This window comes from Pagrus major, chromosome 21, assembly GCF_040436345.1.
Source record: "Pagrus major chromosome 21, Pma_NU_1.0".
Taxonomy (NCBI): domain Eukaryota; kingdom Metazoa; phylum Chordata; class Actinopteri; order Spariformes; family Sparidae; genus Pagrus; species Pagrus major.
The window spans coordinates 31,769,469-31,782,019 of NC_133235.1; the positions used below are offsets into that span (position 1 = coordinate 31,769,469).

General features: G+C 41.7%; 1 protein-coding gene across 1 annotated transcript; it reads right to left on the reverse strand.

The window, feature by feature from the left end:
• Positions 1-1,156: 1,156 nt before the first annotated feature.
• Positions 1,157-11,443, reverse strand: LOC141016211 (immunoglobulin lambda-1 light chain-like). The gene is made up of 6 exons (XM_073490453.1): positions 11,401-11,443; positions 10,979-11,308; positions 4,325-4,372; positions 2,219-2,521; positions 2,028-2,102; positions 1,157-1,719 (listed from the first exon to the last, which is right to left on the reverse strand). Exons 1-6 carry the CDS (start codon positions 11,441-11,443, stop codon positions 1,610-1,612), a joined length of 909 nt encoding a protein of 302 aa, XP_073346554.1. The 3' UTR covers positions 1,157-1,609.
• Positions 11,444-12,551: the final 1,108 nt, after the last annotated feature.

Here is a 12,551-nt window from a genome sequence, read left to right on the forward strand (position 1 = left end):
GTGGGTGGAGGGCTCAGTGGAAAAAAGGCTTCCAGACAACAAGAGAAAAGACAAACCAGTCCAGAGAGGGAGAGGAGTTGATGAGTGTGTACAGCAGCAGATGTGAATCTGTTCTCAGTGGTTATTAGGACTCATAAAAAACTGTTGAGAGCCAACCAGCACTTCCTTCCTGCAGCAGACGGGCTGTGTGGGTTTCTGCTCTGCAGCCTTCTCACCGTCAGCTGCACTTGTTCACATGAACAACACAATGACAGTTACAACAGTTACAGCTCTCAGTACTCACTGTCTGAGCTTTCACCCGTCTTATTCACCTGGGAGACAAACAGCTCAAATCCTGAACTCAGAGCTGAGAAGCTGAAATAAAAGCAGATCTGTTGATACTGTTTGATTGATTCTGTAAAGGTGACAGTTTACTGACAGTTTCTGCAGCCTGACCCCAACATAATATAATATATCAGGACATGTTGGAAAGGATCATAGTGTGTATACATTTTTGAGAACCTCAATACAAAGACAATTTATCATTTAAAATCTTTTCTTTGTGAAGCATTTTGTGATTCAGTCTTGAAATGTGTTACATAAATATGAATCTTAGTTGACATATAGTCAGTAACTATACCAATCCATCCATAAAGAGTTGAATGACATTTTATTAGTTGATTATAAATAAACACAGCCATCACACTGAAGCCTGGAGGCAATAACAGCCTGGAGGCGGACTGATGAAGCTGCTGTGTGATCATTTTATAGCAGTTGTTGCTTCAAAGCAGCTCGCTCTGCTGTTTGTTCCTGTGTGTAAACAACAGTGTCATCAGCGTAGAGTTTTACATCCACACTGACACAATTATAAAAGGGGCTCAGCACTGAACCTGGTGGCACAGCCACACCTCCTGACTTGTATATAATAGCTATATGTTTCTGTTTGCTTCTCTTTCTTTAGCTTTGTTGTCCTTGTTTAGCTGTATGCTTATATTCACATCTTCCTGTACATCTGTTCTTGCTGCTGTGTGAAAGTATATTGAGAGCTACTTACAACCAGAGTCAAATGACTTGTAGGTGTCAACATACATGGCCCATGAAGTTGATTCTGTTTCTGACTGTTGCTCTGAAGCCAAACTGAAATCCATAAAAACAAGGCTGTTTCTAAAACACACACTGTGATTTTTCACTTTATTGAGAATGTTACACTGAGAGAATTTAACAAAGCTGCCACACTCTGCATAATGTATTAAAAAGAAAGACAAGAAGAGAAAAATACTAAAACAATCAAATATCTAGCAGACAGCTAATGATTCAGCTTCATCTTCTATTATTATACAAGTCACAATTCAAAGTGGAAATAAACTCGAGGATGACAATAACACTATACCACAGAATTTATACTCAGTCACTGCAGATATATACGTGTATATATGTATTTATATATGTAGGATGACTGTATCTAACCTGTGCATAAAAAGACACATTTTACAACCAAACACAAAACATGAAAATTTGTGACTGCTGATCAAAGTGATCAATGAGATGAACTGATGAGATCTGATGGTGAGAAAAGGCGAGCAGAAAACAGTCAGTCAGCATGTGTGCAGTTGGTGGACGGTCCCTTGTTTCAGAGGATCATCAGCAGAGAGAGTCCACAGCAGTACACCAGACTCTTCACTATCAGCACTGTGTAGAGCACACAGAGCAGCTTCACCCTGCACTGAGACTGGAAGGACACTGACAGACACACAGACAGACAGACAGACAGACACACAGACAGACAGACACACAGACAGACAGACAGACAGTCAGACAGTCAGACAGACAGACAGACAGACTGTTAATTTCATCAGAATATCATCACAGTTTCATCAGTAGAACTTGGACTTTTCCAGACGGGACAACCGTCTTTACATGAAGACAGGGGTCAGCTACAATTTGAATGAAAGCTCAAAGGCCCTTATTAAATACAACGAGTCAGGGCCCCAACAAGCTTTTTAGGGGCCCTGAACAGGATTTGACTTTCTGCTTTATCAAGATCTTACAGTCGGCTTGCTGCAGAGCTGGCAGGTCTGCTGGCTCTCTCTCTGGAGGACAGGAGGCTGCTGGAGCTGGAACCTCTGAAACAGAAGAGGAGGCCAAAAGAAATGTCAGTCCTCTGCTCCTCTGCTCTCTTTGACAGCGTCTCCACATGGAGCTGAATCACTGCTGAACACAGTCACCAAGCCTTCATTACCTTGTTCTGTTTGGGCCTCCACTGTGCCCCCCTCGTGCTGGACGGAGCAGCGGTATTTGTACGTGTAGAGAGCGTCCCCGTCAACCAGCAAGATGGCGGCGGTGCGTCCCGACTCTCTGAGCTCCAGCTGCTCTCCCTCAGCAGGGAGCCACTCCTCCTCATTCTCCTTTCGTCTGTTCCAGGAGAACCGGACCAGAGGAGGAAACATGGCTGAGGCCACACACAGCAGGGAGCTGTTCCCCTCCAGGTGGGCTCTGGATGCTGCTGGGTACACGCTCACCACGGGCTTCACTACCGGCTCATCTGAAGTTTGACAGCAGCAACAAGCAGCACAGACACACATTGACACAGTCAACAGCAGCTTACAGCACTGCACTGCATTCAGTGTGGTCCTGGAAACTACATGGACTCTGATCACTAAACTACTCATCAATACAGCACAAAGTCCAACACATAGACTGGATTCACCTGCACATCAAACACACTCATCATGTCATGTCATCATATGTTATATGGGGACAAACAACATTATGTGTTCAGCACTTCTTTCTTTCAATGTGCACATTCATCATTATTATGACTATTACTAATAATAATATAACATCATATTTTCATACAATGGAAAATCTTCATGTGTATCATGATGAAAGACATATTATAATAACGGACATATTTACCCTCAAGTTTAGTACGCGCTGCCATTTTAATGTTTACATTATCCACCACATATTATAAATATTTACCACCATAACATATTTTAAAAAATGCATCTATAATTTAATATGTTTTTCATTAATATTTACACTTAATACACAATTAAAAATACATGTTTTCATGTGTCTAATGTGAATAAAGATGTAATTTAATATAAAAGAAGGTCAAACTTTGTTGGTTCCTGCAGGAAAATTCATCTTTATGTTTAAAAAGATAACAAAACATAATTCATTATAATATGATTTAATTAGTTGTTTTAAAAAAAAATAAAAAATTAATAGCTTATTAAATATTATGTTAACATATATTATAATAAAATCTACATTTACCTTACCATAAAATACATTTTTATATTACAACATGTGTAACATGTTACAGATTTACCAGCGTGTACTTTAGTCCAGCCGCTGAAGAAAAACAAATCAGTACTTCGATAATTTCTGAACCTTTTTTCTCAATATTTTTAGATTCATACACAATTACAATGATATGTTCAGATATGTCAAATATGAAGAACGACTGCTTTGTAATAAAATATGAAGAAAGGTAGGACTTTATTTATCCTTGACAGGAACTTCATGTATGATTAAATTAAATCTGACAATATAACATTAACAAAACATAAATCAACATGTTATATCACACACTGCGAATACATTTACTTTAAATATTTTAAAGTTAAGTTCAGCATTATTAATTTATTTCTGTTTAAATTATCAGTGAAATTATTCATGAATATATTATATAAATTATTTAAAAGTTGATCAACAAAAACATACATTTTTATATGTGCCATTGTATATAAACCTATGTCATTTTTTAAAGATATTTTTACTATATTTTAGTATAACTAGTATACATAATATTTATGGTAATATCATATTCAGTATGTGTTTCCTTCATGTATAAATATATCTCACACTAAAAGACATATGTACCATCATATAAAATACATTTGACCATTTAATAAAGACTTATTAATTATCCTGTACAACATATTTAAAGTTATATGTTTTTCAGATACATTTCCTGACATATATAAAATGATGTTTAATATCATATATGATGTTGTTTTATAAAAACAAGAGATGGTGCTGAATTACTGAGAGGATCAAATACTGTATATTTGTAACATTGTCAATATCAAACTTTCTATATGAATCAGTTTGATCTCCTGCAGAAATAAAGAAGAACTTCAGTTGTGCAGTGAGATTTAAACATCTTTTCAGGAGTTATGAACCTTTTTATGTAACAATAGCTGCATGGCTGCAAGAATTCTCTACTAATTATGAACAAACTAACATGTAAAGCCTGAAGCAGCAGAAACTCATTAAAACACATTTTCAACTTGTTCAATAAAACAACTGAAGGAAAATGAAGCTTTATTCTTACCTGTTACAAACAGTTTAGTTCCAGAGAGAAACATGTAGTAGTATCCACCTCCTCCCACAGTGAAACAGCGTAATACAAAAACCTGTGTGCTGTTGAACGTGTCGGCTGAGGTGAACGAGTCCAAATGATGAAGCAGGATCATATTTCAGCTCCATGATGTGTTTCTCTAATGTTCATATCAACATGACTGTCTCTTCTTTTATTGTCTTTTTAGACACACTAGCAGTGTTGCTCTATGGATGCTGATGTCTGTCGCTCCACTACTTTAGTCCACATGGATTGGACCTGGACCAAAGGATGGATGGATGGACTCACATGACATTTTCTACAGACATTCTTGGTCCCCAGAGGATGAACTTCATTCATTGACTTTGTTGATTCTGACTTTTTATCTAGCTCCACCAGCAGGTCCACCAGTTCCTGGTCCTCAGTTGGTTGCCCAGTCGACACCTGTTCCTGCTTCCTTGTCGGCGGGTCAGCAGACTCGCTCCAGAGCCGGACCAGCGGTCTTTCCTGATACCCGTCCAGACCTCCAGCTGCCGACCTCCTGCTCTGCCTTGCAGCAGTCCTCTGTTCCTGTTCTGCAGCAACCTGTCTGAGCTGAGCTGCAGCTGTCTCCAGTTCCTGTGCTGAATCAGTCTCCTGTGGCTGTGGTTCTGTAACCTCTTGTTTTCCTGACTCTGACAGCTCCACCAGCTCCAGTGGCAGCTCCTGCCAAAGCTCTCAGGGGGGCAACTGTTGTGATGATGTCTAAGGTGACTTAGGTAAATGAAGGCAGCTGATATTGTCATGTTGCAGTGAACTATTTGTACAGTTTGGATGAACATTACACAGTGATCATCAACAGATGGGTCGCCATTCATGAGTTCACCCTCAAGACACCTTTAGATGTAAAGGTAACTACATCTTAGAGCCAAATAAAGGACAGTGGCACTGGGCCTGATAATGTGCAATTAATAAAACTATTTACAGTTCAACTGTTGAGGAGATATAAATGCAGTGTTGGGAATGTTCAATTTAAATTCAATTGACTCACTTTACTTGAATATTTCCATTTGATGCTACTTTATGCTTCTACCCAGAGACAAATACTTGACTTTTTACTCCACTACATTTGTCTGACAGCTTTAGTTACTTTAACTTTTCAGATTACAGTTTTTCATCACCTTCCTGTGCAGTGAAAACCATGAATCTCCAAATGTGTTGATGTTGAACGTTTGTGATGAACTGAAGGATGAAGTGTTCCTTTATGTGTTGATGTGTTTATGTGTTATGTGTCCCCTCTGAGTTGTGGTAACGTTAGCCATGTTGACTTGACCGTGGTGTCAGAATAATCAGAGACATGAGCCTCCGACCGTAGAGCAATATTTTAGTGGAAACCTCTGTCAACGTGTTGTTGAAACCATCTCAGCAATAAAATTCATCACATCTTCTATGTAGCTGCCATGTTGTTTCCACAATAAGAGCTGATGAAGCAAATGAAATCAACAAAGTCAGAAGAAAAACATTCCAGGTTGGAAAGAGGACCATCCAAGAAAACGTGTTAGTGAAGCCTCCAGGAAGCCATAGAGGTGCATTGCTGAGCCTAAAAGCTTCAGAATGGAAGTTGATCAGAGCGTCTGGACGATTTTCAACCAGACTGAAATCTCCCTAAAGGGACAGACATGGCTGCTGCTGCAACTGGTTTGATAAGGTGTTCAGAAACAGGACACACTGTTGTAAAAGCTTGTAGAGTTTAATCATTCATGAAGAAAATTATAATACTAAAGATGATGATAATAATAAATTACATTTATCATTTTCTTTTTTTTTTGTGGCTCAAGGAGGGCGACGCCCTCTCGCCCTCTATTGGCCGGCCGCCCCTGTAGAGATCCCTCCTTTACCACCGGTCCCACCAGTCCTCCAGAGCTGCTCCACCAGCACCACGGGCCTTCAGGGTCGTCCTGCAGAGCGGCTCCACCAGTCTGGTTGTTTCCCAGCCCAGCCTCCAGTGTGGCTCCATCTGTGTGGCCAGCGTCCAGGCCTTCACCCTCCAGACCTGCTGTGTCCATTGTCCTGAGGTCTACAGCTCCATATGTGTCCTGCCCCGAGGCAGCCCACCTGAGGTCTCTTTCCCCTCCTCACCAGTGTAACCAGGTTGAAATGTACTTTAATTTTATCTTTTGAAATCTCACCAAAACCCTGATTTTATTTTGAAAGGAACCATTTTATTTGGTTTCACCTTTATTTTGTAGTTTGGTCTGCAGAGACGTTAAATCAGTACTGTCTCTTTAAGAGTTCGTCGTCTGCTTGACCCGCGAACTGCTCCGCTCTCAGTCGGTGATGACCCCACTGAGAGCAGGTATGTGTTCATTTCTCTCGTCATGTTTACATTTTGTTTTGGGTTGAAAGGTATTAAAAACGTAATAATATACATGTATGGATGATAAATGAAGAGTGTGAACGGTTGTGGTGTGTGTTGCTAGGTGAATTTCGCAGCTATGCCATTGTAAAACTACTGCAGGCACAAGTGTTTATTTTTCGTTGTTTTCTTCATGTGTGTGTATGTGTGTGCTGCTAACAGGGGCTTGCTGTGAGCTAGCTCAAGACCGCATGTCACAGATGCACTTTCATTTGATTCTCATACAGGTATGGATACTGATGTATTTCACTGTTTACTGGTTTCATTTTTCCATTGACTTGGTTGATTGTTGGTTGAATTTATGTTCATGTACAGATACAACTCAACAAGGAACATTTTAATATATTTTTTTATTTCATTTTATTTCAGTATTTTATTAAATATAATTGTGAACTTTATAGTTAGGTCAGTCGGTGATGACCCCACTGAGAGCAGGGGCCTGCTGTGAGCTAGCTCAAGACCGCATGTCACAGATGCACTTTCATTTGATTCTCATACAGATGCCACCATTGCCTGTTGAATAAATGTCCGGTGGATCAGCAGCCTGAGTCCTGTGTCCATCTTTCCCTCACCCCCAAGAACACAACGCAGGATAGAAACAACACACACAAGAAACAAGTTAACGGATGTGCATAGGCCAGAGACAAGACACACCCGTTACACCAGCCTCCAGACGATCTGCCTGAGACCTCGACTCTTCTGCCTTGTTTTGTTCCTCGTAAAGTTAATTTGTGTTGATTATGACTTTCTGTGTGTCCCGTGTCTGCATCTGGCTCCTCTACTCTCCACTAAGAACATCAGTGTGACAGAAACTTGAATTCAGAAGGTGTACAGTTGTGTTTTTCTGTTTGTGAGGAAAGAAGGTGTAAAAATATTTTCTATCTGGACATTTTGTGAGTTTATTTTGTTAACTTATCAGGCTGAGGAGCAAACCTGCCTTCACATACATGTCAACATGTCCCAGCTGAGATGATATGAGAGCTAGCTGGTTAGCATGCTAGAGCTCAATTTACATCCACAGAAATCTTTATTTTAAAATATTTGAATTGTTTTCAGAGTTTTTGTTTTTGTTTGTACTTGAATGTATTTTTCCATTGAAAGCTGACTTTGCACTACCCTGTCAGGTTCTGGAGCCAGGAGCCACTGTGGTGTTCAGCAGCACAGACAAGAGTTGTTATTGTGAGCCGATAAAGTTCTATCAGGTCAGAACCACAATCCAGAACCTGCTTTGATAGCACACATCAGAAACACAGCGCAGAGTCCCAGGGGGTGTAGAGGGAGGCAGTGGGTGCAGAAGGAGTGGGTTACAAAATCATTGTAATGTCCCTGTGATTTGTAACAGAGTGAATGGTGTCTCTGTCTCAGCCACTCCGCCCTCCTGTCACTTGTCTCTGCATTATGTAACTGTGGTGAGCGGGGAGCATCACAGTGTGTAACTCTTTACAGCAGCACATCACACACAGCACCATATCAGTGACTTTAGTCCAACTGGATCATATTTTATGGAGAAAATGTTTTTTGGTTTTCCCTCTGATGTCCTCCGGCTGCTCTGCCTCCACCTGATGCTAACGTTAGCTACGACTTAGCTCTGCTAGCTGACTCTGCTCGGAGCACCGCCGGGGAGTGTTGGTGTTTACACCGCTGTCACAGCAGCTTCAGACCGCCAGGAGGAGGAGGGTTTTAGGTCCGGGGCCGGAACGGGCAACAGAACCGGGCTCAGCAGCCTCCATGGACATCGTGACAAAGGTAAAGAGACAGAAGAGGACGCTGACAGGAAATTAAGAGGAGAGACAGAGACAGTGACCGAGCGAGAGACAAAAGACAAAAGACAGAGTCTCAGACTGGCTTTTAGTCATCAGAGACAGCTTCACTAAATAAAAGTCTGCAGACAGACGCAGAGCTGTGTTGTGTGAAGCACTTGTTCAAACTTTGAGTGTTTTGTTTGTAGTTAAAACGTAACGTTTCATTACATCTGACAAATTGTTACAGAAACCTGGAATTTGTATTTACACAGTTGTGTTGGCAAATCGCACAAAATACACATTTCTACATATTGTTGCTATAACGCAGGTTACAGATGATGATCTTCTGGACCTTTGCTTGAAGAAGTTTTCTCTGACTCTGTCTGGACCATTTTTCCTCTGAATCCTGCCATTCTGTCAGTTTGACAGGATTGTGAATGCTCTCTGTTCAAACTCGGGTCGCTCAGTTATTCTAGAAGCATTTTTATTACATTTATAGAAAATCTGTGAACATCCCGACAGCAATCAATAAATCAAACGCTCTGACAAATACCAGAAAATAAATCCAGTATCTGTGGCTGCTGCAGGCTCTAATAAGCCCGTCCAATGGTTCTGTTTGACCCGTATGAAATGATTGGACAGGCTACCTGTCTGTCTACATACGTACCTGTCTGTCTGCTCGCACTCTGACCTTTGCACTCTGCATCACTGCGTATGACCGGAGTCTTCCACAGGGCGAGGTGATGTTTGCTAAAGCTGTTAGCGAGCTAGTGGCACAAGAATGGCAGAGAAAGTGCAGCCAAAGTTCCCAGTGCTAACATGCTAGCTGGACAGTGGTGAGTACTAACAACAGCCATGTTTGTTGTTCACGTTCATGATGATAATGTCAGCTGTTCTCTTATGTGAGTGAGACATGAGGTGGTTGGGTATGGTTAGCGATGACGATGTGCTGCGTTCACTGTCCACAGCCTCTGAGCCTGCTCTTCAGCAGCTTGATAACTCAGGAACACAAAGCACACAGCCCCTGAGCCACAGAGCGATGAGCAGCAGCGGCAGTGACAGACTGTCGTTCAGCCGCTAAACAAGTAGCACAAAGCACACGCACAGACCCCCTGAGCCAATAACAGAGCTGCTGCGGCAGCAACGCACTCCTGTAGCGGCTAACGTTAGCATAAAGCACACACCTGAGAAAGTGTGGCTCTTACCGACCCCAACTTTAATACATATTGTTCAAACTACCATTGACTTGTACATTTCTGTCCGTCTGGCCTCTCCGGACACAAAGAGCACAGAAGTGGATTGAGTCTCTGTGTCAATCTGTCAAACGAGGCGATGCTGATCAAATCTAAACACAGATTCTGTTCCTGCATCGACTGTTTCTCACCTCAAATGTTTTAACAAACACATTTTAGTACCAGATCCTTTGTTACCAGCCTGACACCATTTTGTTTCCTGTTTCAGAATGGACGAGCCAAAACCAAGTCCCGCCCACCTCGCAGTGATTTTATTGGTCCAGTGCAGCGCAGTGCATTCTGCGAGTTTGTAGGTGTTCTACCTCTTCAACAAGAGCAGTGAAACACTTCTTCAACATGAGACCTTTGTGGCCATGTTTGTTTGTCGGTTGGTTTGTTTGTTTGTTTGTTTGTTGTCGGCCCTTGATGACACAAAGTCATTTCAGCCTCTGTTCATATAAAATCTTGACTTGTGCAGCTTTAAATGTTACAAAGTGTTTCATTCTTTAAAGTTTTCAGTCAGTTGATTCAGAATCAAGTCATTAACTTTCCAGATGCTGAAGTGTCGGTCTGGAGACACTTTTGTCCTGATGGTGGCGCTAGAGGAAAGGTCAGGAGGTCACCATAAATGTTAGGGTTCATCCTCTGGGAAGCAGAAACATCCACAGGACACTGATGGAAATGTGTCCAACAAGACGAGCGTCCTAATAAGCCGCTGCTAGAAGGACAAGGCCTGAGCTGACATGTGTCCAAGATTTGTCTTTTAAAATGTAATAAAGTGAAATGATGTGGTGAAATCTGCTGAAAGGTGTTAAACAACAAGTGCTGCTGGAAGTGTTTTCATTCAGAGACATTAGTGTTGTGAGGGACGGATGGACTTTATTCAGCAGCAGGACGTTGGGCTGTAAACATTTGATTATGTTTGAGATCATTTTATTGAAATATTCTGAAGTATGTTTGTTGTTTTACTGATTCATCTGGATTATGTTTGAGTTTGTCATTGAATTATTTTCCTCTTTATTTTATCATTGTGTTTGTGTTTGTGTCCTTTTTCCTCACTGTGTGAAACAACAATAAACCTGCTGGAATATCTGATCAAAATATAAATAAATATAATATGAAATAAATCCCTCAGTTCAGTGTGTTTGTGACTGTGGCTGAGATGGAGGTGAAATATGTGAACCTGGGCTGTGGTTTACTGCTCTCTTCCTGTCACAAACACTGTTTGACGTCTGTTCATCTGTTGGTTTTTGTTCAGGCTGCTCGCATCATTTCTCACTGTGGGGAACTCTCTTCCAACAGAAGCAGTAGTAGGTGGCTGAATGAAGGAGTTTAACTTTCTGGATCTCCAACTCACAGCCGTTCATTTTATTCACAGCTGAGAAATCATCTTTCTGAGGATGATCGAACTTGCCACCTATGATACAACTGCTCTTGTCAAAATACAGAAGTTCTCTGAATGTTTCTGTGTCTTTCTTCTGGATCCACCCTACATCATTATCGTAGTCACACTGGTCAGTTCCTCGACAGCTGAAGGAGACGTCTCCACCAACTCTCCTGGTCAATGTTAAATCGTCCTGAATCAGCTGTGCTGCCATGGCAACCAGCGCTGTAGAGAAGCAGACAGATAGATGAAGGTCAGTGTGACAGTGTTTGTTCCAGGTGGACTTTGTTGGCTCCTGATTGGCTGGAAACACTCACCTGAACACAGACAGCACAGAGCAGCAGCTGGGAGGAAAAGCATTTTGTGCAGTGGTGTTTCCTCTGGTGAACCTGGGGAGAAGTGGCGCTCTGACGCAGCTGAGGCCAAACGAGGACGAGCTGCGAGATCAGACGAGGGCCACGTGGTTTCTAACAGGTCCTCAGAGCTCCCATCAGCCCCTGCGGCGCACAGATAAGGCCGCCGCTGCCGATCGACGGCTCGGCTGAAGCTGCTGTGTAATAGAAATAGAAACAAACATTGATGTGAGCACAAACACATTCAGGTTGGTGGTGAATTTGGTAGCACAGACTGTTATCTGTTGTTGAACAGCTGTGATGAAAAGACTAAAGTACAAATCCACAAAACTCCTCCACTGTGATTTGAAGCCTTAAACGTCCCCTTACATTTCTGTCATTTCACTCAATCATTTCATTTCTATGACACATCAAACCTTTTCCACACACAGTGTCACATCTTTATTGTGTCTCCTGTTGTTCAGTCTCTTCATTAAAGCTACATGATGTTTCACTGAGTGAAAGATTCAAAGCCAAGACTCCATCAAATGGATCATTTCAACATGTCTGCTGCATCATTTTACACACATTTCCCCAAAATCCAGCCTGACACATTTGGTGTTTGTGTAAACTTTGGGATCTCCAGCAGAACGTCAGATAAAGTTCAGAGGGTTAGTTTGTAAAGACGAAGCCAGCGGAGGCTTCAGAAGAGTTGAAGTCCAGCTGTGCTCCTCATATGTGAAGCAGTGGTTCTGGTGCTGTTCCCTGGAAGGAGCACCAGAACCACTGGAAGGAGTTGATCACATGCTGGATTTCTGTGTTTGCTGCTGGTGCTGACATTAAACATCACAGTGAAACACCACCACCCTGTGGTCGGTCACAGGAAGTGCAGGGACATCCACGTGATGCTGATGACGGTCGCCATGACGACACGATGAAGCTCTGACCTCTTATTTTACTGACGACAAACCCACAGTGACATCTAGTGGATAAAAAACACACAGCAGTAAATGAGGAGTATTACTGGCATTATTGTTGTTCCTATTTTACGCTGGTAAACACATTTGACCTGATAACAAATAAAGAGAAACATTTATTTCAGTATAAAATATATTTATTGTCTCAGAAAGTAAATT